Raw genomic sequence first — 26,935 nt, forward strand, 5'->3', positions numbered from 1 at the left:
CACACACACACACACTCCTCTCCAGCGCTGTGTACACAGGCGGACTATTCATCTTTCCCCTCGCCAGCATCAATAAATGATGGCTGCTCTCTCTTTCTCCTTCTCTGTTTAAATATTCATCGGCAGCGCTGCTCGTTTCGCTAAACAGCCAGACGACACACACACACACACACACACACACACACACACACACACACACAGTGGTGCATTAGCAATTCAGTCCATCGTCTTCGGAATCAGCGCTGCACACACACACACACACACACACATACATTATACACGGACACAATCACAGTTACACACTTATTACACACACACATTTATGGAAAAACACACAAGCACACAATGAAGACAAAAAGCCAGAGAAGCGAATGGCTGCTCTGACTGCAGTGAATCAGTGTGTCTGTGTGTGTGTGTGTGTGTCTGTGTGTTTGGCACTGGGGGCGGTGATGGCAATGCAACACAACGCTGCTGGACACTGTGTTTATCACAAATCAAAGGAACAGGAAGTGTGATTGGGAAATGCTCGTTTCCGTTTCAGCAGGTGTCAGGTGGTTAGCCTAGCTTAGCATAAAACCAGTGTGAAGCTGTTTGTTCAGCACACACACACAGACACACACACAGTTACATGCTCTGTTTATCACGACTTAACTTCCTAACACACGGCCGGCTGAACCTCCCTGTGGACTCATTCATATTTCATTAGCACTCGCTCTCTTTTCCTTCTCCACACCTTCCTGTCCACCTCCCTCTCGCTCGCCTCGCTCTGTATTCACCTCTACCTTGTTCTCTCTCGTTCTCTGTCTCAAAGAAGGAGGTTTTCTCTCTCTAATTGAGCTCCTTTCGTTGCCATGGAGTTTCACAGTAATGGTGTGTGTGTGTGTGTTGTCCATTGTTGACTGGTCATTGAAAACCAGTTTGAAAAGCAGGAACACACAGGAAGGTTTACTGGTTTGTTCACTGAGACGAATCAAACCAAACCAACAGCATCATTGGAACTAATCAATGATCAGTTTAATTTAATCAATCATCCATGTTTCACCTGAGTCAAAACACAAGTACACTTTTTATTATGGATTTTCTGCTTCCTAAAGAAAATCTGTCCAACAAATGAATTAATCAACTAACCAATCAACCAGCCAACAGCTAACCAATCATGTAACCAAAGTGTCCACCAACTTTATCAATAACCAACCATTCAATGACAAACTAACCAATTTATAACAGATCAATAAATCTAACACTAACTAACCAATCTGGCACCTTGCTAACCAGCAACTTAATGTCCAACCAGCTAGTCAGTGTATAACAGCAGCTTCATCAGCAGCTTCATCAGCCAAACTGAACGAGTTAACTCTGGTTCAGTTTGGCTGTTTGTGGCCATGTCTCCTCTCCCACTTCTCCCTTTCACTCGCCCACACACTTTTATCCTGTGTGTGTGTGTGTGTGTGTGTGTGTGTGCGTGCGCGCTGTGAGATGTGAGGAGAAAAGTGAATAATGTGTGAATGACTCATCCACCTCTCTCTCTCCCTCTCTCTCGACAAACACACATCAGGATAAAAGGGTGTGGGCGATCGAAAGGGAAGAAGACAGGGTTGAGCAAGGACGTGCGAGTCCAACAGAGACAGAGAGAGAGAGAAAACATCCAGCATGCATGAATGGACACACTCTTTCTCTCTCTCTTTCATATCAGAGAAAAATTGTTTGTCCCAGTTTTTTGAGAAGCGAGTGAGTCACCTTGTTTCTCTCTCTCTCTCTCTCTCTCTCTCACACACACACGTATCCACACAGCGGTGAACATCGTCCTCTTAAAGGACCAGACCTCAGTGTGTGACATGGTCTGGTCCTTTAACTAATCACTGCATCTGAAGAAAAGAGAGTTTGAAAACATTAAAAACTGTTTGTTAAAATTTAAGGACGTGTCCAGTGTGTTCGGCAAATACATGCTGAGCTGTTTATGTAGATTTTTCAGATGAAAACCTCCCCCAGGTCACAGCGTTTCCCCCTCACCTCCAACCCCGGCCTCTTCCCCACAGAGAGAGGCCGGCGGTCCAATCACAGCAGTTCAATTTCCCGTTAGGCACAAACGAAATGTTGGTGCGTCTCACTATGCTGCCTTTAATTAGAGGCTGTTTAACATTCACACACACACACAGAGCTCATGCTGAATAAAATGCAAATGAGCACCAATTACACACCTTAACAACTGCACATAAACACACATGAGCTGTATGTGTTCGTGCATTTAAAGAGTCACTGTTCACATCTTTCTCTTATCACAGAGTAAAAATGCCTGCAACATTTTACTGGATGAGAATAAAACTAACACACTGTGTAATAATATCAGAATCTGTTGTTGGATTAGTTACTGATGAACGTGTCCATCACTTTGATGAAGCAGCTGCTGAAGGTGAAGCTGATTTTAACGACAGATAAACAACCTCAAAGCAGCAGAACAATCTTACTCAGCTGCTCCACATGTAGCTGCTTCCTCTGTGGCCTCAGGTGAGTCTGATCACCTGTTGAAGCTGCAAGGCTCCACCCACAGGGCAGGAGGTGGAGGTGTTCGTCCAGACGCCTCACTCACATGACCTTCAGGTTCGGATCATCATAAAAAGTATCTGCTGGAGATTAAAGGTAAATCAGATATTCAGAAAAGACAAAGTTCATTTATAAAATCACAGAGAAAAAGAAAAATAAGTCAGCTGTGATTCTAAAAGCCAACATTTACCCTGCTAACAGCTTTAACCGGTTAGCTGTGACCTCTGACCTCCTGTGCTAACCCGTGTGCATTTGACCTGAATTCAGTGACGTATTCAGACGTAGCTCTTCTTCGTATTTATTGGACAATAAATAGTTTTGGTGACGAAAGCCGACAGGATGCTGAATATAAAATCACACACAAAGGTAACAAACAAGCTCCCAGAGCAGAGCCAACAATCTGACCACGCAACAGAAAGTGCATCATATTTACACCAGACTTCATTTACAAAGAACATGTTTCAGAACCTGTGATATCTGCACTCATAAATAAAAAAGACACATATTTACAGTCTACATATAACACACACAGGACTGTTAGTCTCTCCACCAATGTTCTGTTCTTTTCAACATACAAATATGACGACTGCTCATTTACAATATTTATATGCATGTTTGTGTAAAACTCTGATTTTCTGTATGGAATTCTGCAGACTGTGTCTTGTTCAGGCAGCAGCTCCATCTGACTCCCACACTGTAAAAGCTGTCTGGATCTGTGACTGTTCATTTCCTCAGGTGCATCATGGTTTGTCATGACCTCACTTTAACCCTGCCGCTCTTCCCGACCACCTTGCCTTGGTCTTTCTTCACATCTCTCCGGATGGTACCTCCGCCAACTTTCATCCCCAAGTCCCTGATGTGGACTCTGACATTGCCCAAGTTTCGTTGCCAGGCGGCGTCCATCTTTACACTCTTCCCTCCTCGGGTTTCACAGGAACTAGCCTCTCTTTTGGGCGCTGTACTGTTGCCACCCACTGTCTTTATTCCATGGCGTTCCCACGTGTTAGCATCCACCCTACCATCTGGTTCCACGAGGCTGGTGATCGCAGCATTCTTGCTTTGTAGTCGCTGTGGTTCTGAAATGCTATCATCGTCCAAAGCACCTGGGTTTGTAGAATCTGAAACCCCACCGGTCTTGCTGCCCTGATGTTGTTGTTTCCACGTGCTAACATCCACTGCACCGTTTGAGTTTGCAGGATTAGCATTTCCACTGTTCTTACTTCGTAGTCGCTGAGGTTCCCACATGCTAGCACCAGCTGCCATGTCGGGTCTGACAGCAGTGATTCCCATGGTTTTATTTCCTTGCTGTTGCTGTTCCCACATGTTAGAATCCATCTTAGAGTCCAGATTAGGAGAATTAGTGATCCCAGTATTCTTACTACGTTGTTGTTGTTCCCACATGTTAGTGTGTAACTTAGAGTTAGCAATGCCAACACTCTTACTTCGTGATCTTTGCGGTTCCCACATGCTGGCATCCACTGTCACGTGTGGCTTTGCCAGAGAAGGATCCCCAGCCGTTTCACCTCCTTGCTGTTGTGGTTCCCACGTGGCCGTATCTAATTTAGTTTCCATTTTAGCTGCCGGAGCAGAATAGAACAGGTTTTTAAGTCCTTGGCATTGTCCAGACTCTACAGTCCTGTTCTGCAGTGTATCATCCACTCTAGCACCAGCATCTGTTGCCCCCGGTCTCTGCGGTGGTAATAACGCTGGTCTTGGTGAAAGTCTTGCTGAGGGTCTTGTTGATGCTGGGGGTGGTGGCGTTGGAGGTGGCGAAGCTTGCAGTGAGTCCCAGCGACTGTCCACAAACTCCAGGGAAGAGCCGAGCATGCCGGCCAGCTCAGGGGTGGCCTCCACCAACTCCAGAGGGTCTTTGACATCTGGCCTGAAGGAGGCCAGCTCCTGCTCATCAGGACCCGTCAGGAGCTGCGACAGGGATGCCTGTCGGTAGAACTCATCCTCAGGGATGGACTGCACGTTGAGCTGAGGGAAGAGGCGTCGGAAAGACCGAGACGTCATCCGGAGGCGACCCAAGACATCGGAGAGCAGGAGCCAGTTCCTGGGACTGGAGGAAAGTGAGAGAAGGGGAAGACGGAGGAGGACAAAGGAGGACAGAGAGAAAACAGGTTTAATGACCTGGAGTTAGTTTAGATTCTTTAATAATATGTCCCACTCATTCTTTAACTCCATGTCTTTCCATGTCTTTGACTTTTTAAGGCACAAATATTGAAATAACATGAAGCAGTTTATTACAGGCAGATCATTTACACTGGCTGAACCGTGATGGTGGAAAATGTGGGTATACTGTTCAGACTGCAAAGACCTCTGAAGCTACTTTGTCCTTTGGGATTTTGAGCTGTGTAAATAAAACTGAATTGAATAGTTGTCATGTTAGATGGTAGCCAATTTTAAATAGTAAATAGTCTGAGGTGGACGAGGCTTTGAACTTCAGACAGGTGTCGACAGACTGCAGTCGTGTCTGATTAGAGAATAAACGTGTAGTCACGGCAACGTGAAATTTGGTTTATACAAAGATGGAGGAGAGACCTCCACATCAACAGAGCTGGTATTGATTCACAATGTCTGTGCGTGTGTGTGTGTGCACCAAGGCCAAAGGAAGCTTAACACACACACACACACACACAGCAGTGGACAAGGCCACATGTTGCTTTAAAGCCAGCTGCGGTGGAATGTTAAACAACTCACTGTCGTGCGTGTGTGTGTGTGTGTGCGTGTGGTGTGCGTGTGCGTGTGTGTGTGTGTGTGTGGTGCCCGGTGGCCTTGTATCCAGGAAGATCCATTAATACTACATCAGACGTGAAAGTGAAAAAAATGTGAGTGAGAGAAGAAGAGAAAGGGAGAGGAGGAGAAAAGCGACAGGGGAGGAAGACGAAGTGGAAGCCAATTAGCCGTGTCGCCACGGCGATGCAATCCTCGTTAACGACCTCTGCCTGTCCTGCCTTTATCTCCCCCTCCCTTTCCATCTCCTCCACCGAGGAACTTTTCTCTCTGCCTACTCCTCGTTCACTCTCTCCCTCCTCCACTATTCCCTTCTTCTTCTTTTATAAGCTGCTTTCCACCACCTTAATTGGTGTCTGAGTGTGTGTGTGTGTGTGTGAGTGTGAGTGTGAGTGTGAAACAGAGGGAGATGTGTTAGAACAACACTGAGAGAATGTGTGAGTGAGTGAGAGTAAGAAAAGACGTGTTAGTGATTGTGGTGAGGCCTTTGTTAGTCCCTCTCCTGTTGGTCAGCTTTATTTAGTCCCACTGATTTCAGATCTGTCTCACTGTCTCAGGTCTTTTAGGGTTAAAGCCTTCAGTCTTCCTTCAGTCCCTGTGTGATACAGCTCGTTCATGTTATTTTGGATGGAATATACAGATTATTACAGGTGTAGGTTCCTGTTCTTTCAGCTGCAGTCCTGTTCCCAGCCCTCCTTCCTGTGCTCGTACTTGTCTCCAGTGTCTCTCACTCTGCAGCCGTTCCTTCTCCCTCATCAGTTTTAGTCTAATGTTAGTAACAGTGTTTAGTTCCCACTCATTCGATCTGGTTTCTGTGGTACGAGGTTCCTTTAGCGATCTGGGACTCACCCCTGTGACAGAGACACCTGGATGTTGTAGCAGGGGAGCAGCGGACGGTCGGACAGCTCAAACTCAAACACCTCCCTCCTTGCACGTTGCTCCTCGTCCTCATCCTCGTTTTCGTCCTCCTCCTCTTCCTCTGGCCCTGGCGGGTCAGCCAGGATGTTATACACCCCTCCCTCACTGGACGGCTCTGTTAGAACACAACAACATTGTCCATGGATGTCGTAGTACTTTAGTCCTACTACCTTTGTTCAGGTCTAGTTCCACTAGGCTCAGTTCTTACAGCCGTAATTTGTTTAGTCATACTTCCAGTAGTGATCCCAACTGGTTTGCTTATTCCCAGTTGTTGACCTCATCATAGTCCTAATTCCATTAGACCGTTTCCCTTTAGTCCGTGGGACTACAACCTACATCATTTATATTTTCTCTTATTTAAAGGTCCCCTGACAATTCTGTCCATGTCCATGATTGTGTGTGTGTGTGTGTGTGTGTGTGTGTGTGTGAGTGTGTGTGTGTGCGTGTGTGTGTGTAAACTAACCACACACAGAGCTGCCATAAAACTCCCAGCAGATTCCCGGGTCGCCCTCCGACCTTCCCTGGAGGTCAGAGAGATAGTCTGCAGAGAGAAGGACAGGCAGAGAGTTAGTGGCTTCTGTGGTCGATCAAAGGGCCGACCAATCAGAGAGGACGAAGGCAGTGAGATGAAAACAATAGAGCCACACACACACACACGCATGCACGCACGCACGCACGCACGCATGCACGCGAGAGAAAGACGGGAAGAAGAAGATGAGTGTTTGTGTTCAGACGGTGCCGGCTCGTCGCTGCGGTGCTTGGCGCTGAGTAGATGGATGCTGGCAGGAGTGTGTGTGTGTGTGTGTGGTGTGTGGTGTGTGTGTGTGTGTGTGTGTGGCAGTAAGCTGTTCTGGGATTCAGCAGCCAAGCCTCATTAAACCCCTCTGGAGAGAGAGAGAGGGAAAAAAAGAGGAGAGAGAGGGAACAAATACAGGCAGGGAATAGTAATCAGACAGACTGGCAGGCAAGCACACACACACACGCACACACACACACACACACACACACACACACACACACACACACTCAGGCTGCATTGCTTTCCTCTCATCTGTTTCTTTCTTGTTTACTCCACCATCACTCTCAGCACAGTTAGCATGGTTAATTTAGTTTAGTTAGTTTAGTTAGTGAGTGAGTGAGTGAGTGAGTGAGTGAGTGAGTTAGAGCAGTAGTTTAATTGAATAATGCTTTATTTCACGGTTCCTGTATTTTCCAGCTTATTTCCTGGAAACTTTTCTCATAATTTCCTAAAAATCAGAGACCATGCACCTGTTAATGATGAAGACAGGCAGACGGCGTTTGGTACGATCTGTATGAGATGGAGAAAGAATCCAGACACTGTGTTCACTCACTAACCACCTGATATATTCAGAGCTTTAAAGACAAAACTAGGACATGATGTATTAGCTAAGTGTAAAATAAATCATATACAGACATAATAATCCTCGCAGTCTCCGATGAATGTGTTGTTGGTGGTGTTACCCTCTGCAGACGACAGCCTGACAGATACACATCAGCCTGCTGCTACGATCAGCCGCCTTCAGTATTTTCTTTCTCGCCAACAGATCCAAGTGTGTTCACCTCTCAGCGCTTTGTGTGTTAGCGTATCCTCTCGTCTGTCTGTGGCTCTCAGCTCTGAGCCCAACATTTAAAACACCTCACCAATTCCCTCAAACAGCCGCCTGCTGCAGCTTCTGTCCATCTGATCGTACCAACAGAGGAAGCTGCAGCTACAGAGAGGTGATGTGTTGAGTCTCAGCTCGTTTCACAGGTCTGACAACTGAGTGTGTGTGTGTGTCTGTGTGTGTTACAATCAGCAGCAGATAACGAGGAGGCAGCAAACACACACACACACGCGCACACTTTCTCCTCCACACAGCCCCCCCCCTCCTACCCTCCAGGAAGGTTTCCATGGCAGCGCTGTGGGTCATGTTGATTGGCCCTCGTCCAGAGTAGGAGGTGAGGGTGGGGTCGGCGCCGTAGGCCAGGAGGAAGCGCACCACCTCCACGTGGTCGTTCTCCACGGCGTCGTGCAGCGGCCTGATGAGAAACAGAGAACAGGTGTAGTACTGCAGGTCCAGGCTGCTGTTTCACGTCGAGTTAAAAGCCGAGTTTAACTTTCCATGAAGACTCGTACCTGGTTCCATCCTGAGCGCTGCAGTTCACATCTGCTCCGTGCTCCACTAGGTGGCGTACGATTCCCAGCCAGCCACGGGCACAGGCTTCGTGCAGGGCGCAATACCCGGCGTTGTCTCGATGGTTAACATCGCAGATCCGTCTCTCTAGACAGTACAGCACCACCTCCTGGACACAATGAGACGTGGACGACCAATGAGACCAGAGCTTTCAGACTTTTAAACAGGTGAGTTCAGCCAAATCCTGAAATAAATATTTAGCTACAGAGGACTGAACTAATACGTCAGTGATTGTCAACTAAAGGTTGTTTAAGACATCGTCATCGGTGCAAACAAAACTGACCGTGGATTTTTCACAGAGAATGAATGAGAGATTCTTTCGTCACACACACATCACGTCTCTGTGTTAGTGGTGTGTAACAAAACACTGAACAAGGAAATGACATATTACTGGTAACTCATCAGTTCCACCTTAAGAAAAGGAAATGAGACGAAGGCCTCTGAGAAACATAATGAAACCTCCACCCTCTCTTTTTCTGCGCTCTCAAAATGATTGCACCTTGAAAAATACTCTGTGTGTGTGTGTGTGTGTGTGTGTGTGTGCCCCTGCACTGTGATGGATGACGGCTTAATTTGCAAACTGAGCTCGTTAGCTTCACCGCTGCACCTCAACGAGAGAGAGGGAGAGAGAGAGGGAGCGAGAGGCAGGGTGACGCTTGTGAGCCCTGACAAAAGCTGTCACACTGTGCATGAAATATTCAGCCTGTGTGGTTTCGACAAATGCCTGCACGCGCACACACACACGCACGCACGCACACACACACACACACTTTCCTGCCTCCAAATGATTTTCAGACAACGACTGAATTTCAATAGAGGACATCTGTGCTTCACCTGTGTGTCCACCTGATGATACCTGTTGTAATTTTTCCCAGTCCACTGTCCACCAGGTGGTGCTGGGAGAAAGAGTCTTTAAAGTATAAAGAAGAGAACGAAAAGAGGACATTTCATATAAATGTGGCCCGGAGCTGTCGAGCTGTTTCGTCTGGACCAAAGTGAAGGACAGACAGACTGTCACAGTCCTCAGGTCCTGCTGTCAGTGCAGGTAACGTCCACAGCACAGGTGTTACACAAACAACCTCCAGGGTGAAATGAGAGGAAATTAGATTTTTGTCTCAGCATAAAATCTGGCTTTTGTTTAACGTGAAAACAGAATCTGTTCATGATCCAATCAAATGAAACATGGAAATTCGTTTTACGTGTAATCAATCTTTGTTTCTCCTCCAGGTGAAATAAGAGTTTTCACCTGTGTGGCACCAGGTTTCTCCTCAGGACCTCAGGAGGTTTTTATTCAACGTGAAAGATCATCAGAAAACCGCCAAAACAAAGCAGGAGCAGAAGAAATGAAGCAAACACACAAAATGCTCTGCACAAATGTGTGTTTTCGTCTGTTTGTGTGTGTGTGTGTGTGTTTAGATGACGGTGTTAGGGACAAAGCAATCAAACCAGAGAGAGACAGTGTGAGAGCGAGCAGTGAACCGTGGGCTAATTCAATTAAAGAGAGAGAGAGGGAGAGAGAGAGACAGTGAGAGGAGGTGTGAACCAAGTCTCTCTCTAATCTTTTTCATCTGGAAGCGAAGGATTAAAGTTCAAGGAAGGCGAGAGGAGGAGGAGGAGGAGGAGGAGGAGTGTGTTAATGATATCCGCTCAGAAAAACAGAGAGCGAGGCAGAACAATAAAGGAGAGAACACGCTCAGAGGAGGAGGAGGAGGGATGAAGACGCTCAGCTTCATTTCCGTTCAAAATGTCAAAGTGGATTCTGCAAGAAGACGTGACTCCAGCCCGTCTTTATGAGGACAAAACAAGTAAACGTCTCAAGAAGACAAAAAAATGATTCTACAGGGCTGAAACGAAGACTTACCCATTAATAATAAAAAAAACCAACTGAAACTGAAGCTGCAGCCTAATGATCCGCCCACTTCACCTGTACATTCACCTGTGTGTGTTTGTGTCTCGTTACCTCGTATCCCAGACGGGCGGCGCGCTGCAGCAGCGTCTCTCCGGCATTTTTGTTCACGATGAGCCGACGCACCTCCGGAGGGACGGGCCGGGCGGAGAGTGTGTTCTGCAGAGAGGGAGGTCGAAGGCTGGGCGAGCGAGACACCTGTGTGTGTGTGTGTGTAAACAGAGAAAGACATTTAAAGTGATTAACGTGCTCGAGGATTGGTTGTGTTAAACACACACACACATACAAAACAGCCTCTTTCTCTTTTTACATCCATCACTGTCAGATGTTTTTGCTTAAACACACAAACAGACTGTCTGCCAATCACACACACACACACACACACACACACACACACACACACACACACACACACACACACACACACACACACACACACACACACACACACACACACACAGCCCTAGTTTTCCAGGCTCGGTTGAAAATAGCGCTGTCACCACCTCTGCTCCCACGACTCTTTGTGTTTTTATTTTGTGTGTGTGTGTCTGTGTGTGTGTGTGTAAAGCCCGAGGCTGATGACAGAAAACTCAGGAGGAGGGGAGGGAGGAGGAGGAGGAGGAGGAGGGAGGAGGAGAGGAAGAGGGAGGAGGAGAGGAGGGGTGGATAATTTGTCGAGGGAGAGTCTCTCTCTCTCTTTGCTTGCTGCATTTTAAGTCCTCCATTTTCTTTCTATCAGACCGACTGATCAAAACCAACTCTTCTCATCAACTCATGTCCGGTCGATCGTCCGGAAGCTGCCGCACTTTCTCTAAAATCCTCGCTCATCGTGATCATCATGTGACACGACATCAAAGCAAATGTTTTTATTTCACATTCTTTGTCACTGACGCTCAGATGAATTGAATTTGTCTGTATTTTCTAAACGAGGATCAGCAGGGGCAGGTAGAGACGGATGAAAATCTGCATCGCTCTGCTGCTGACGCCACGGCAACAGTCTCCGCCGCTTAGCAGCCAGACAGCGTGTGTGTGTGTAATGTGTGTGCGTCTGTCAAACGAAGCCGCTCGCCGCCACGCATCGGCAAACAGGATGCGAGCTTTGCCCTGGAGCTCTGTGTGTGTGTGTGTATGTGTGTGTTTTGGTGTGTGTGTGTTTTCTAGCGCAGCAGACTCAAACGAGGAGGAGGAGGGTCGAGCGAAAAAGAGAGAGAGCGTGAGAGACAGACAGTGTGTGTGTGTGTGTGTGTCCTCGCTGCCCTGAGGAAATCTCCAGTGCAGCAGCTGTGAAAACGGCACAAGCCACCGGCATACACACACACACGCACACACACACACACACACACACACACACACACACACACAAAACAGCCACACAAACACTGTACATGTGGAGAATATTATTCTTCCTCCATAACCTTCAATCACTCCATCCCTCCTTCCTTCCCTCGTTCACTCCCTCGCTCTCTCCTTCACTTTAATCTGCAGTGAATTGAATTACACACACACACACACACACACACACACACACACACACACCCTATCCCTGCTGAGTTTTCCCAGCGAGCTCCAATCAGGACAATAATTACAACGATTAGCAGAACGGAGGGAGGAAAGAACGGAGGAAAAGATGAAAAGTCAAGAAAAATGAAGGACTGATTGCGGTTTTAACCATTTCTGGTCGCACAATATTTCATGACACAAACTGAACCTGACGGTATTTTGCTTCTGGCCTGCCTGAGTTGCAGAGGTGCACCACAGAGGTGTGGAGCCTCTGTGAGCCTCTGCAGAGCGGCTTCCTGTCACTGAATAACAGCTTAGAATGAAAACCACACAAATCCCGGCCACGTCTTCCTGTTATCCTCCAGCACACAAACCAACAGCTCCCCTGAGAGGCTGCGTCTTCAGCCTCCACACACCTCCACACCAAACCCCCCACCTTTTCCCCCGGGTGTCTGTGTGAGTGTTGGAGCTCGTGGGTGTTTGAGTCATGTCGAGTCACATCATTTGCATGTGTTTACACGTCTGCCTCAGACTAAACAAGAAAACAAGACTCTCGTAGTCCACGTCTCCCCATACGGCTGATCTGACGTGTGTCGTCTCAACCAGCTTCTCCTGTCAGACCCTCACAGCTCCTCTCATAACACAAATATTCCACATTTTGCAAAGAGCTCAGATAAATGTACAAATAAAGTTTGAATTTTGGAGGATTTCTGGAGCACAAAGGTCACAGCGCCTGTGACGTTATCCGTCGTCTAAAATCCAAACTCTGGGCTCAGGACTGACCCGAGTCCTCGGTGTTAAACTGAACTTTTCTCCCAAACGTTTCCAGTCGCACAGAACCAGCTACCGTTCAGATGCTGTGTATTGTGTTTGTACATGTGATTACCGCTGGTGCTCCTCACTCACCTTCCCATTCTCCTCCTCATCGTCATCACTGCCTCCTTCACATCTCTCCTCCTCCCTCGCCGTCTCTCTTCCCGTGTGCTTCGTCTTGCAAGGACGCTTGCCCTTCGGCTTGTTGAGGTCGTCGTCATGGAAGCAAAAGGGATGGGGGTCAGGTGAGGAGGAGGAGGAGGAGGACAGAGGAAGAGGAGGTAAGGATGGGAGGAAAGTGGAGACCCTGCGGTTCTCCCTCAGCTTCTGATGCTTGTCCTGGAGGCGGGAGGAGGTGAGGGATGAGAAGGATGCAGGGGTTGGCTGCCGGGGGGCGGAGCTGCACGGTTGCCCAGGGAGATGGGTGGGAGAAGGGGGAGGGGCCACATGGAAAACTGAAAGAAAGTGCAGAAAAACAGATGAAAAGAAGAAGCCTGAACCATTTGTGCAATGCACCTCTGTGAAAGTGCACCTGAACTTCATTCCCCCCTCATCACCCCCTCTCTTCCTCAGAGCCAAGACATGAGCTGCTGGCTGTCCTTCAACCGGGGACAAGTTAGATAATAAGAGACAGAGACAGAGAGAGAGACGGGGGGTGGGGGGGCAAAGAAACAGCCTCCTCACTTGAGTGAAGCAGCAAGTGAACGAGTGTGCGAGAGGGCGAACGAGGTAGCAGATAGTGGGAGAGGGGAGGAGGGAGAGAGGAGGAGAGAGAGAGAGAGAGAGAGAGAGATTTCTGTTTTCTATCACAGACGCCTGCAGGAAACACACAGACACAGACACACACACAGACACAGACACACACACACACACAGCCAGAGGTTGTTTCTGAGAGTCGGTGAGGAGTCAAGCTGCTTCCATCTGCTGAATTATTTATCAGCCTGGACACACACACACACACACACACACTCGTGCAGCTCTCCTTGTTAGTACATAGACACTGACACACACACACTGACTTCCATTCACTGTGGGTCACTGGAACCTAACCAGCCTCAGATCAGCTCAGAGCAGGAGGAGAGTCCGAGCATCACGACGCTGATGATCCCTGCTCTGACCTGTTGTCTGGAGGTTACACTGCACAGGCTGCGCTCAGATGAACTCGTGAAAAAGTATGACCCCCATCACACGTGTGTCAGCATATGTTGCTGATACATATGTAAGAAAAATGAGGATCCGTATCACTGGGCTCGATTAAAGTCCCAGATTTCTGTGGGTAATAAAATGTAAAAAAAGCCTGGAAACCAAATGCAGGAAGTGCATCGATCCACGCACTGAACTGGATTTGTTCATGTGAGTTAAAGTGAATGTGACTGAAGTGACGCCGTGGAGAGAACATGTGGAGACTGTGAACACAGCTCTGAGCTGCGTTCAATAAACAGAGGAAGAGGAGGAGGAGGAGGAGGCTGCTAACACATTCCCTATGCATTACTGTGTGTGTGTGTGACAGCTCCATCTGGGAGATGTTAGATGGCTATTAGCACGCCACGGGGCCGCAACGGGTTCATACACACACAGGAACACACACACGCACGCGCGTCGGTGTTATTCCACTCGTGTGCTCCGGCAATCACAGAGAGAGGAAAGAGAGAGGAGAGGGAGAGACGAGGGAGGTGGAGAGCTGATGACAGCAGAGAGACGGAGAGAGAGATTTCAGCAGCGGCAGAGGCGTTTTCTGCGCTGCCTTCAGAATAAAAGCTTTCCTAAAAAACCTGTTGTGCTAACAGGAAGAAAAAACTGGATGAAAAAAAAAACATCAGCTGAAAGACTGTGACCAGTTGGTGTAAATATAATTCAAAGTAAATCAATTCATTCAAAATGATTCATTTCCTGTTTACATGCGTCCACACACAGCGACACAACCTGCTGTCCAAAACTTTTACTAATAAAGTTTGAATGTATTTGTTGGTTTTACCTCTCGGGCCGTCCCTCCTCACAAATGTGGGGTCACACCAGCTCCCATTGACCTCTGACCTCCCCCTGACGGCCGGGATGTCCATTCTAAACTTCCTGTCGACCTCTGCTGACCTCTCGCCGGATGGCAGCCATTGGCCGATCTCCACGGGGAGGCGGGGCTTGTTGAGTCGCAGACCGTTCAGCTCAATGCAAACCTTCAGCTTCTTCACATCGTCTAAGGCTGCGTCTGTAATGAGCCCATGAACCCATGAACAGTCAGGAGGAGTAAGAGGAGACTGAATGACATCCAGTTAATCATCAGAAATGCTTTTAATCAAACAGCAAATGAATCATAACAATATTTTAATAAAACAATTAAATTAAACACTGAGGGATGTAAAATCTGACGTGTGGCTGGAGAGAGGAGCAAACTTCTGCCTCATCAGTTTCCTTTTCTGCTTTCAGTGTCGACGTCCTGATAAAGGTCGGTGCAGCACAAACAACACTGGACATAAGGCCCAGGTTTATTCTACATTCACGACAGAGACCATGTCTGTGCTTGATCTGTGCTACGATCTGATCAATGACCCCAAACAGCATTATACAAACTGCTTTCTCAGTGATACGGTCAGACCAGTCCACACACACACGAAGACTTTCTGAATCTTACCATTTGTGAACTTGGTTTTCTTGTTGGGGTTCCCCGTCCCGTCTTCCTCCCTCTCCTCTTCCCTCTCCTCTTCCCTCTCCTCCTCCCTCCCTCTCTTCAGCCGGCTGCTGATGATGCTGCTCTGGTGGAAAGGTTCCAGACTGAAGATACGCCTCCGGTTTATCGCCATGCTGGGATTTGAACCACCTGGCATGGATGTCAGCATGGGGCTGTTTCCCTGAAACAGGCCTCTGGCTGCGGGGAGAAACCTTTGTTGCTGTTGCTCTGGCAGTGAGATAAAACTCCTCTCCTCTTTCTTCCTCTCCTCCTGCAGACCTCCTTCTTCCCTGTCTTCATTCTTCTTCTCCTCCTCTGTGGAGCGATCATCCTTTCCCCTGAGGACGGACAGGTTGTCGGTGTGGCGGCAAAATGGCGGGACGGGGAGGCGGCTGTGAGGGCAGGGCAGCTGAGAACCTGAACGGACAAAGACAAAACACAAAATGCTTGGACTGAATTTGTGTTAAATGGAAAATACGTTCTCATTTCATTCATGAGGTGAAGAGTTCGTCAGGTGAACGCTTCCAGCAGCACGTAACGGATCAACGCTGCGAACTAATGCATCAGAGACTCGTGCAGAAGTTTCAGCTGAAAAACCGTGGACTGCCACAGGAGGCGGATCAGACACTGCTGAACCACAGCTGGTGATGCTGAGGTGATGTGATCAGGTCAAAATAAGGAAAAGATGAGTAATTAATGAAAAGACAGAACAGGATAATGATCATCCTGAGAAAACAACTGTTTTCCTACGATGAAAAGTCCATTAACTCTTCATCTGCAGACTTCACCAGAAATCCACCCATTTATGTTGCAAGTGTTTTTGCCCTTAAAGAAAATCGATTCTCCACAAAGTGTAAAAAGATTTATGTCACAACGTGAGGCCAACAATGACACACACACACAGACACACACACACAGACACACACAGACAGACACACACAGACACACACACACAGACACACACAGACACACACACACAGACACACACACACAGACACACACAGACACACACACACAGACACACACAGACACACACACACAGACACACACACACAGACACACACAGACAGACACACACAGACACACACACACACACACACACACACAGACACACACACACAGACACACACAGACAGACACACACAGACACACACACACAATCTGTCTGGACGGTAAAAAGCAGCCAGACAGAAAAAAGACAGTTGTCTCTCTCTCTCATCTTTCTTTTCTTTTATGTCTCGTTCACTTTTTCCATCTTTATCTTTATCTTCACATTTTCACTTCTCTTTTTTGTCCTTTCTTTCTTTTTCCGTCAGCCCCCCGTCTCCTGTTTAATTCTTTTTCCTTTTGTTTCTTCTTCTTAATTTATTTTTACTAAATTCATTTGAACTCTTATCCTCCCATCCCATCTTCACTGACTCTCTCTTTCTTTCTGTCCATATATTCCCATTCTCTCTCTCTCTCTCTCCTGATCTGACTCATGGTGCGTCCTGTGGCTCTCGACCACATTACGCGCCATGGCAACGGGCCATCAAAGCCCATCGTCATGGCAACGTTGCCGCCTGGGCGCGTGCACTGAAGACTGCTGCTAACACACAGGACAAAAGCAGAGAGCAGCGGCTGCCGACGTGCTCTTCAGCAGCTGCGACTCATTCATAACTGTGTGCGAGTACAGAACGTTACACAAAGCACCTGAGCTGCAGCGCTAACGCTGCTGTGTTCACTCACACACTCACACTGCTCAGCTGCAGCTGTACGCTCACTTCACAGGAAGCAAACTGAAGGACGCTGGTCCACAGCTGGACCTACAGCTGGACCTACAACTGGCTCAGTTCAGAGGAAAACCGGGTTCGATTCTGTCCTCGTTCATCCTCAGAGCTCGACTCTGACGGTTTGAACGTCACAAACACAGACAGTACAGACGTTACACTGACTCACAGCCCGAGTGTGTCAGCTGAGCATGAAACACTTCAAATCTACCACAGCGCCAATCTGAGATTAAAACTAAACACGTGGTGATTTGTGTCTCAGGTGGAGGAGAAAGTGTCAAACCACCACGAGTATACGGTGTGTGTGTGTGTGTGTGTGTGTGTGTGTGTGTGTGTGTGTGTGTGTGTAAATGTGTGTCTGAATGTGTGAGGTGCACAGAGAGTTCAAGAGTGTGCGTGTGTGTGTGTGATAACTTGTATTTCTGTCTTTGTGAGGACGGGTCTGAGTTACACACCTCACAGTGAGGACACGTCTGGACCTCACACCCTCACAGGTGTGTCTGAGGACTCACACCTGGTGTTAGGGCTCAGGTCAGAGTGAGGGTGAGGGACTGAGTAATGTCCTCACAAAGATAGAAGTGCAGGTTTGTTTGGTGTGTGTGCGTGTGTGTGTGTGTGTGTGTGTTTATGTGTGTGTGTGTGTGTGTGTGTGTGTGTGTGCGTGTGTGCTCCGGAAATCCTCTTACCTCTCGGAGCCTCGGTGGCGGCTGCAGAGGGAGTTCTTCCTCCTCCTCCCTCTTTCTTCTTCCCCTCCTCCTCCTCCTCCTCCTCCACTTCCTCCCTCCCTCCGTCTCCCCCCTGGCCGCCTGCCAGCTCCTTCTCCCCTGTTGCTGCCACCGCTGCTGCTGTCATCCTTTCTTCTTCTTCTTCCTCTCCTCCTCCTCCCTCTTTCTCTTTCAGCTCCAGCTCGGAGAAGCGCAGCATTGCACGCTGAGAAAAAAAGGAAAAGCACAAACACATGAGCGAGAACAAGCCTGGCTGTTCCCGCACCGACTCCACGGAAACAGAACAGAAAGTGTCAAAATTCAGTTTGGTCCTCGGCTTTGTGAGTGAGCGGAGTCGTTCACAGACGTTTGCTTTTTCTTTTGTACATGCAGCTTTTAAGACGTTTACATTATTTCCTCTCTGTTTCGAACCTGCCACCCAACCAACACCGAGAGGCGTGAGTCCAGTTCACCTGATGGATCTTAGAGAGACACCTCACATTCAGATGTCCAAAGTTCTGGACATCGCTGTTTGTCCAGAACTTTGGTTCATGACCAAATATCTGTAAAACATCGAGCAGCATCAGAGTGACAGCAGAGTCTCCACCTCCACCTCCACCTCCCCTGGTTGGACTTGTTCTGCTCTGACTCCAGACTCTGAGTGATGCTCACATATAAAAGCAGCTGTCAGCCAGAGGTGAGTTTGGGACTATTTTCTCTGGCAGTTGGAGCCTCCGGACGCTTCAGGATTTCATTGCCTCAAACCACAAACACACCACAACACAGAAACTTTCAAAACTCGCTCCATGACCCTGGACTCTGCTGCTTTGAAGGGAAAAAAACTCCCTGTTGGTGATAAAACACAATCTGAGAGAAAAATATCTGAAGCTGATCCAAAAAACCAACAACAGGTGCTGCGGGCGGAAAGTCCAGAAAAAGAAAGATGGGTCCCAGATCTTCTTTCTTTTCCATATCAGCAAATTCACTGAAAGATTTCAAAAACAAACGGTTCAAAGAGTTTCTCATGAACTTTCCCCTTACAGATTAAAGCGCTTTCGTCCTTTTAGCATCTCCTACAGGCTGCAGTGTTTCTACACTTCAGTTCCTTTAAGACAAACTATGACCGATACTTTAGCTCTTGGTTCTTGTTCTGTTGGTGCTTACACTTCCTCTTTCAGCACTGTCTCCTCACACAACACTGGATTTCACTGAGATGTCTCTGGACCAAAACCATGAACCAGTAATCCCAGTAAACACTCTGCACACTGTGACGTCGTAGCCTTGTTTCATGTAAAGCAGTCTGAGTTGCCTTTGTGTGTGAAATGTGCTGTCCCAATAAAACCACATCTCATGTTTACTCAGAGACAGTTTTCTCTGTGTTAAAGATGCTGCACGTTTCATCCTCAGTCACAGGAGCCATGTTTCTGGTTTCCCAGTAAGGCATGTTCCTCATAACTGTTGGTAACCGCTCCCTGCACGCTGCCTGACAGGCCAGCGTCCCACCTCACTCCTGATCACAAACCCATTTTAAAAATTAATGGCCCTGCAGAGGGAACAACCAGCCTGACAGCTCCTTAAAGTAGTAACACCACAGTCAAATACTGTGGCTCTAACATCAGAATCAGAATAGCTTTATTATTAACATGGTGTTCATCGTTTATTTGTTCTTACTTCATCACAAACAAGCTTCCATTCAGAAAGTCAGTGGAGGTTTAAGTTGAGGCTAATCTGGGCTCCGACGACGCAGGAGGAAGAGGAGGAGGGTTTCATTAAAAAACAACACTGAGTTTCTTCCTCCTCTTTCTGCTGAGGGATGGAGGAGGAGGAGGAGGATGAAGAGGAGAAATTTAATATGATTGAAAAGGATCTCGAGGGAATGAGGAGGTAAAGAGAAAAAAGAGGAATAACAAGAGGCAAGAGCGAGCGACAAACAGAGAGACAGAGAAACAAAACGAGAGGAAAACAGATGTTGCGAGATACAGATGAAGGGAAAGGATGAGACTGACATAAATATACAGAGACAGAGAAAGTCAAGTTTTTCTCTCTGCCTTTTTCTTCATTCTCTGGGAAAAACCAGCAGGTTAACAGTCGCCTGGAGCCGCACACTACCGGCGTGTTTTCCTAACTCGACCTCAGCACGACCCAAAACATTTGCTAATGGAAAAAGAAGATGAGAAGAAAAGAGAGAGAGGAGGAGGAGACGAAAGAGGAGGAGAGACAGAGGCAGCACTTCTCCTCTCCTTACACCAGCTGACACATCACTGCGTACTAGAAGGGCACAGACTCTGCCAGTGTCAGCCTGACATGCACCATACTTCAAAGATAAAATTCTAATTGATAGTAAATGATCCAGATCTGCCCCAAAATGGAATGTGTTCTTTCCTGCCCAAGTCCAGTGCATCGGTTCAGTTCTTTTACATAATTCTGCTGACAAGTAAACAAACCAACAAACAAACCAACCAACCAACAAACAACACGAGTGAAAACATGAAACTGAGCCAGTGTTACTCTCATCTGAAAACTCTGTGCTAATGATTCCCAGTGTGGATAAATCTGAAGACAGCAACCAGGTTTGAAGGTTTTAGGACAAGGAAAACTGAGCTTTTCTAAAAACACCAATATATAAAAACACTGTCCTACTTCTTTGAATCCAAGGAGGAAACTGGGGTTTTCACTGGGTGTGCACCTCACACAACCTCACACAACCTCACACAACCTCACACAACCTCACACAACTTCACACAACCTCACACAACCTCACACAACCTCACACAACTTCACACAACCTCACACAACTTCACACAACCTCACACAACCTCACACAACCTCACACAACTTCACACAACCTCACACAACCTCACACAACCTCACACAACCTCACACAACTTCACACAACCTCACACAACCTCACACAACCTCACACAACCTCACACAACCTCACACAACCTCACACAACCTCACACAACCTCACACAACTTCACACAACCTCACACAACTTCACACAACTTCACACAACCTCACACAACTTCACACAACCTCACACAACTTCACACAACCTCACACAACTTCACACAACCTCACACAACCTCACACAACCTCACACAACTTCACACAACTTCACACAACCTGTGCACTGATTTTTAACACTGCCTCCAAACTCCTCACGTCTTCTTGCATTAAACACAAGCTGGTAGTGGGAAGCCAGTGAGGGATCACATCCTTCTCACTTCTAGCAGCTTCCACTGGGGCAGAGCTCCTCCTACCAGCCTCCGTTCAACATGATTTGTACATTTGCTGCTGTTGTATCAGTGCTCTGTGCATTCCTCTGCAATCTGTAATTTCCGGTACAAAGAGAGAAACACTGCAGCAGTTATACAGTAAAAACAGTCTTTTGCCTTTTCTCTCCCCGTCACTGTTTAACTGAATAATGAGCTGATGAAGAAATACAGCAGAATTTAAATGTAGACTAGGATCTTACCTGGAGCGCTCTTTGCTCTCTGCTCAGCTTACTGGAGTCGGCGTAAAGCTCTGTGGTCATGCATTTGAAGCGGTCGCCCACGTAGCCAGATGAGTTGGCGATGCGTCTGGTGAGGCTGGAGCACCTGCTCTTGCTGCAGCCAGGGCCCTCATCCTCATCTGCCAGGGGATCCATGCTCTCCTGGGTGTCGCTCTTCCCATCTCCACAGCTAGCAGAGGCGAGGATGGAGTTTGGTGTCTCTCTTCTGGGTTTTGTCTCATTGGAGGAAAAACCCTCACACTTAAGGTCTCTGTTAACTGGCAGCTCTGGAGTCACATCTGCAGGCACCCTCTGAAATCCTCCCCTGGTCGGATTGCCAGGTGAAACATGTCGACAAGTGGGGCTCCGAGGAAAATTGTTTCCATATGTGGGGGCCCTGGGATTGTTATTTCCAAAAGACTGGCCCTTGGAGACAGTGTTTCCACTAAAATTGCATGCAGGAACCCCAAGATTGATGTTTCCGCAAGTTGGGCGCACTGTATTGCGGTTTTGACAATTTGCAAATCTGTGATTGACACTCCTGCAACTGGGAGGCACAGGGTTGCAATTTCCACGAGCTGGACCACTGAAAATTCTGGGTTCACAAGCTGGAGCCCTCGAAGACAGATTTCTGCAACAGGGACCCACAAAATCTCTGGCAAAATGTGGACTGCTCGATTCTCCATTGTTACACGTGGGAGCTGCTGGGTTGTTAACAGAAAGTGGGACCTTAGAGTTCATGATTCCTCCAGCTGCAACGCCAGGATTAAAACTCCTGCATGCTGGGACCTGGGGACTAAAATCTCTACATGCTGGTCCTTTACTGGTACAAACTGGACTGTCTGAATGACAGCTGCCCCCATTAACTGGACTCTTGGGGCTGGCGACTGGACACACTGCTCCCAAATTGTTAGAATTGGTACAATTACTAGAACAGTTTTCTTTGTCAACAGGACCCAGTGAGTTGACAGTTCTGGAGGGGCTTTGCTCAGAATCAGCTTTTTTACTGGTGGAGCATTCTGACTTAGCTTCATCACTAGCACTCTTCCCATCAACACTGTTAACCCCACCAATAGTTCCACTCCTTAAGTCCCCAGCACCACCAGAAGCTCCAGTTTTACATGTTCTTAAAAACTGCTGTGGAGATGTTCTGGCACAGTGCATCGTCTGCTCCTCTGGGATGTCTGAGAATGGACTGGGTGAGTCCTCCGCTTCTGGGATCTCCTCTTTAGTTGGAAGTGGTGAGGAGCAGTTTTCCTGAGGGGGTTTTGTTTGGGAAGTCTGGGGCAGTGAGACTGGCCTCTGCTCTGCAGCCCGGCTGGGAGGGAGGACCTTCGAAGGCCATGGCTCTTTTTCTTGAATGTGGTTACAGCCACTGCCACCTGGCTTGGAGGAATCTTCTGTTCCGGTAGCTGGGGAGCTGTGTTTGTTGCTGGACAAATCATCGTCTGCCTCATCACGCACCAGGTCAATACAAACTATGTCATCTCTGACAGCAGGGAGGCGTTTTCCTGAAGACTTTAAGCCTTGGTTTGTGGACTTGTCTCTTTCACTGTCGCTGTTGTGGGAGCTGTCAGCATCCAGCCTTTCCTGGTTCCTGTACGGTTCTGCATTCCAGGGTTTTTCCTGGGTCTTACATTTGTTCTCAAGTCGGTCTTTGGTGTTAAGACCTGGGTAGGATGACAGGGGTGATGGGGCCATCTCCTGGGAACTCTGAAATGGGCGTACTCCATATGGGAGGCTATGTTTTGCTGCAATGTGTGGTGTGTAAAAGCTACTGCTGCCAAGCAAGACTGGGTGGGGGTAGACAGGTCCTTTACCTGGTATGGACATGCGTTGCAGGGGCATATTCTCAGCAACTGAATATGGGATGTAGCGATTAGTGTAGCCTATGCCAGGAGGGAGGTAGGAATCACCAAAGACTTGGCTGGAAGTTTTTCCATTTTCCATGCAAGACTGCTGCTGCTGCTGCTGTGGATGAGGGTGACTCTCCTGAGGCTCTGGCTTAACAGGAGGTACGGTCTGTTTTCCAGAGCATGTGCGAGTTTCTCCATTGCTGTTTGGAGGGCTTTTCTCCAAATCAGTGGCAGGGGGTCGTTGCCATTCAACTTTTGACTTTGAGGAAGGGGATGCTGCAGAAGATCTTCCCCCTGATGCAGGACTGAGACTACTGTTCACCTCAGGAGGTTGTGAAATATTGTCCACGCCCTTATTTTTAATTATTTGGGAGCCTCTGCTGTGGTCTGAGCTGACAGCTGATGAAGGACACGGAACAACCCAAGGTGAGGCCACAGTGCTGATCATTTCAGGATCTGGAGTCTTTGCTGATGTGCTAACAGGTGGGGGTAGACCCTCTTTTAAATGTTGGTCCTGAGTGGCCAGCAGCCCATAACAAGATGATGGCAAATACCCCAACTTGGCCAGGGCCTCTAATTTGGATGGGAAACCATTTGTAAATCCTTCCAACTCTTTGGCAGACAGATCCAAAGGTTTTTCTCCAGGGTTTTTGGCAGGCTTCTGAGGTACAGCTCTGTCCAGTGATGTCTTTGTAGGTGATGTACACTTCTCTGCACTACTGCAGTCTGAGCTGGCATCTTTGGTTTTGTTGCTGCCTGAGGGAATGGGGGAGCAGTGCTCAGAGCTCAGGCGACCCATGTAAAAAGGGTGAGACAATGAAACTGAGGTTGTTGATGAGGAGGTGTTTCTGTAAAGGGACTTCTGGAGGTCTGTTGTGGTGTTGTTGTGGGGCTGGAGTGAGGGAACTGAGCATGGAGGACAGGTAACTGGGGGTGATTTTATGGCAGCAGTGGTAGCTGAGCTGTTAACAGGGGCAGCGCTACTTCCACCACTGCTGTTGCTCTTGGTGGAAGAGGGCTGACTGGATTTGGCACCATTGCTACTGCTGCCATGTTGTCGTTCAGTATGGTGAGGCTGGGGCTCCTGGCGGATCTGAGGACTGGTGCTGAAGGCAGAGGGTTCCTGTTGTACCTGAGGACCAATGCCCTGCAAAGCCTTGTCTTGGCAGTGGGGCAGGGGTGAAAGGACAGCAGCTGTGGTGGCCGCAGGAATCCTGATAGGAGGGCCCAGTGGGGAGGAGATATGGGCCGGGGCATAACGAGGCAGGTAGAACAGTCTGTCTTCCCCAGATGTGCTGCTTCCTGCCCCAGCAGCACACAAGGATTGATATGCCAGCTGCTGGTGGATGAAGGGCGATGGCTGGGACAGGAAGGAGGCCTTATATGCCATGTCCAGGAAGGGGTACATTGTTGAATCAGCATAGGGGCTGATCCAAGGCAGTCTCAGGAAGCTTCCAACACCATTCAGGCCCAGTTCTGACTGCTTGTCATTGGATAGAACTCGACGATCTAGGCCCAGGCCATCAGCTCCTGCACCAGGGACAACCAGTGGTTTCTGCAGCCCTGGTGGTGGGTTCTTATAGAGACCAACATATCCATTTGCGGGTTTCTGGCCATCCAGCAGGGTTACATCCGGCTTGTATAGAAGATCATAGCCGAGTGGAAGAGAAGTGCCAGGCTCCTGAGGCTTTTCAGCAGAGAGAGGATGGAGGCCAGGATAGAAAATTCCTGCATGGGGGCGGAGGCTTTCCCCCACCAGGGCGTTGCGATCAATGCTCAGGGCGGCTAGTGGGTTCATCCTGTAAGGTGTGCTGGCATCCACCTGCAACATGGAGAGTCAAAGGAAGCAGTGATCAGACTGGAGCAAAAGCAGCTGCTGTAAAACTGCAGTTGCAGTGCATGTTTGTGGAAACAGTCATTATGTATTCAGTGGTTCTAGGTTTCAATAATCAATTCTACATTTTGTCAAAAATTACACCTAATTTCAAATAACACGACTCTACGTCCAGCACAGTGGAGCCTCTGCAGTATGGACCTAATCTACAGGACGCCATTCTCCCTCAGTACAGTAAATACTGTGAAATAAAGCGCTCAGTGCCACATGGTTAGATTCATCCTTCAAGGACAAACAGGACTGAAGGGAAGGAAAATGATTTTGTCCATTTAGAGAATCTCCACTACAGCACATTAAGCCTGTGATTTCATTTTTCCTTTCACAGAGAAAAATAAGAGCAGTCTTTTATTTATTTATTTATGTTTTTATTCCTGGATGACACACGACGCCTGGAGCTACTCTTTCACTCTCCTTTGACAGATCCAGGAAATAGAGAGAGATGAAAAAAGGAGTGGCGGCAAGGGTGAGAGAGCAGAGAGAGAGAGAGAGAGAGAGAGTCAGGGGGAGCAACACTGAAGGAAAAAATACAGCCTAATTGAATTTCCTGTCACACGGAGTTGTGAACCACCTCTGATTGGCTATCAGCCGCAGGCCATTAGGAAATTATCCAGACAGCTGGGTGGCCGCCTGAGATGTGGAGAGAGCAAAGAGATCCCTCACTCGCTCTGTTTTTCAGGGCACCAAAAAGAAAAGAAAATGAAGGAGACTGAAAAATGTGGCTGAAGGAAAATGAACTTGAACTTGACCTTTGACCTTACCATGCTGTGAGCGTGCAGTCCTCTGGTTTCTGCTTCAGACGGATTGTCTGCTTCAAGCGCCGCTCAATTCGCCATGACTGCAGACAGAGAGAAAAACCACATGAGAGGGGGCCGCTTCCAAAACACAGCACTGAGGTTTGTACACAGACAGACGTCTCACTCTGAGACGGACTCTGTCCTGTCAGGTAAATATGAAGACGTCCACACCCGTGCTCTAAATGAACAATTAAATTAGGAGAGAACAGAAATGGTAATGTTTCTTTTTAAAATCTGAATAAAAAGCAATGGAGTTTGGCGTGGAGGTCTGTGGTTTTGCAATACATTTCAGCTGCAGTCACAAAAACACAGGGACAGAGACACGACAGACAGAAAACTCACACAGCTCTCCGTCTGCAGCGATGTTACGACGCTCGACATCTGTGTGTGTGTGTGTGTGTGTGTGGTGTGTGCTGTGTGTGTTTTATCACTGAGCCGGAGGACAGATAAGGCACGTCGCCTCGTTTCCCGAGGAACTCATAATCCAGCAGAGAGAGAAAATGTATCAGCACTGCACGACATACACACACACACACACACACACACATGCACACACACACACACGCACGCACACACATGCGCACACACACACACACACACACACACACACAGTAATTGATGGCTGTTAAGGAGCTGGGATTTCAATAACAGCTCTTATCTCCAGACTATTGAAGGACAGCTGTGTGTGTGTGTATGTGTGTGGCGCCCATGCCCATCCATCAAACTGCTCTCTCTCTCTCTCTCTCTCTCACACACACACACACACACACACACACACACACACACACACACAGACACACAGCTGGGCCTGTTCGCTGGGAAATTTATTAGCAGACATAAATCCAAATTTCCAGGAGATTTTTTTTCTTTCTCTGTTTCTGTTCATGTTTTTTTATCTGAATTTTAACTTCACACTAAATCCACTTTACTGAGTTTGTAAATTCTTAAATTTAAAACTTAAATTTCCAGTCTGACCTCATTAACATCAAATATTTATTGGCCGCGACTTATGAAAATGAACTGTCCATAAAACGGCTGAAAAATAATTAAATTCAAATATGAAGAAAAAAAATGCTGCCAGGAGGAGCTCAGGTGTGACGGCTGTTTTCTGAGAGGACATTCCCTTCAGTCACCTGTGATAACTCCCCACA

General features: G+C 47.8%; 1 protein-coding gene across 1 annotated transcript; it reads right to left on the reverse strand.

Moving 5' to 3' along the window:
* Positions 1 to 2,831: 2,831 nt before the first annotated feature.
* On the reverse strand, positions 2,832 to 25,820 carry LOC121177646 (BCL-6 corepressor-like). Its single transcript, XM_041031940.1, is given in 14 exon segments — positions 2,832 to 4,603; positions 6,127 to 6,310; positions 6,659 to 6,736; positions 8,090 to 8,235; positions 8,333 to 8,499; positions 10,351 to 10,494; positions 12,703 to 13,064; positions 14,585 to 14,812; positions 15,236 to 15,688; positions 17,727 to 17,970; positions 21,223 to 22,321; positions 22,323 to 22,351; positions 22,354 to 24,918; positions 25,749 to 25,820. Coding segments are annotated over 14 exon segments (7,014 nt in total). The 5' UTR covers positions 25,752 to 25,820; the 3' UTR covers positions 2,832 to 3,291.
* Between the last annotated feature and the right edge of the window lie 1,115 nt (positions 25,821 to 26,935).

Source organism: Toxotes jaculatrix, chromosome 24 (assembly GCF_017976425.1).
Source record: "Toxotes jaculatrix isolate fToxJac2 chromosome 24, fToxJac2.pri, whole genome shotgun sequence".
Classification (NCBI taxonomy): Eukaryota; Metazoa; Chordata; class Actinopteri; family Toxotidae; genus Toxotes; species Toxotes jaculatrix.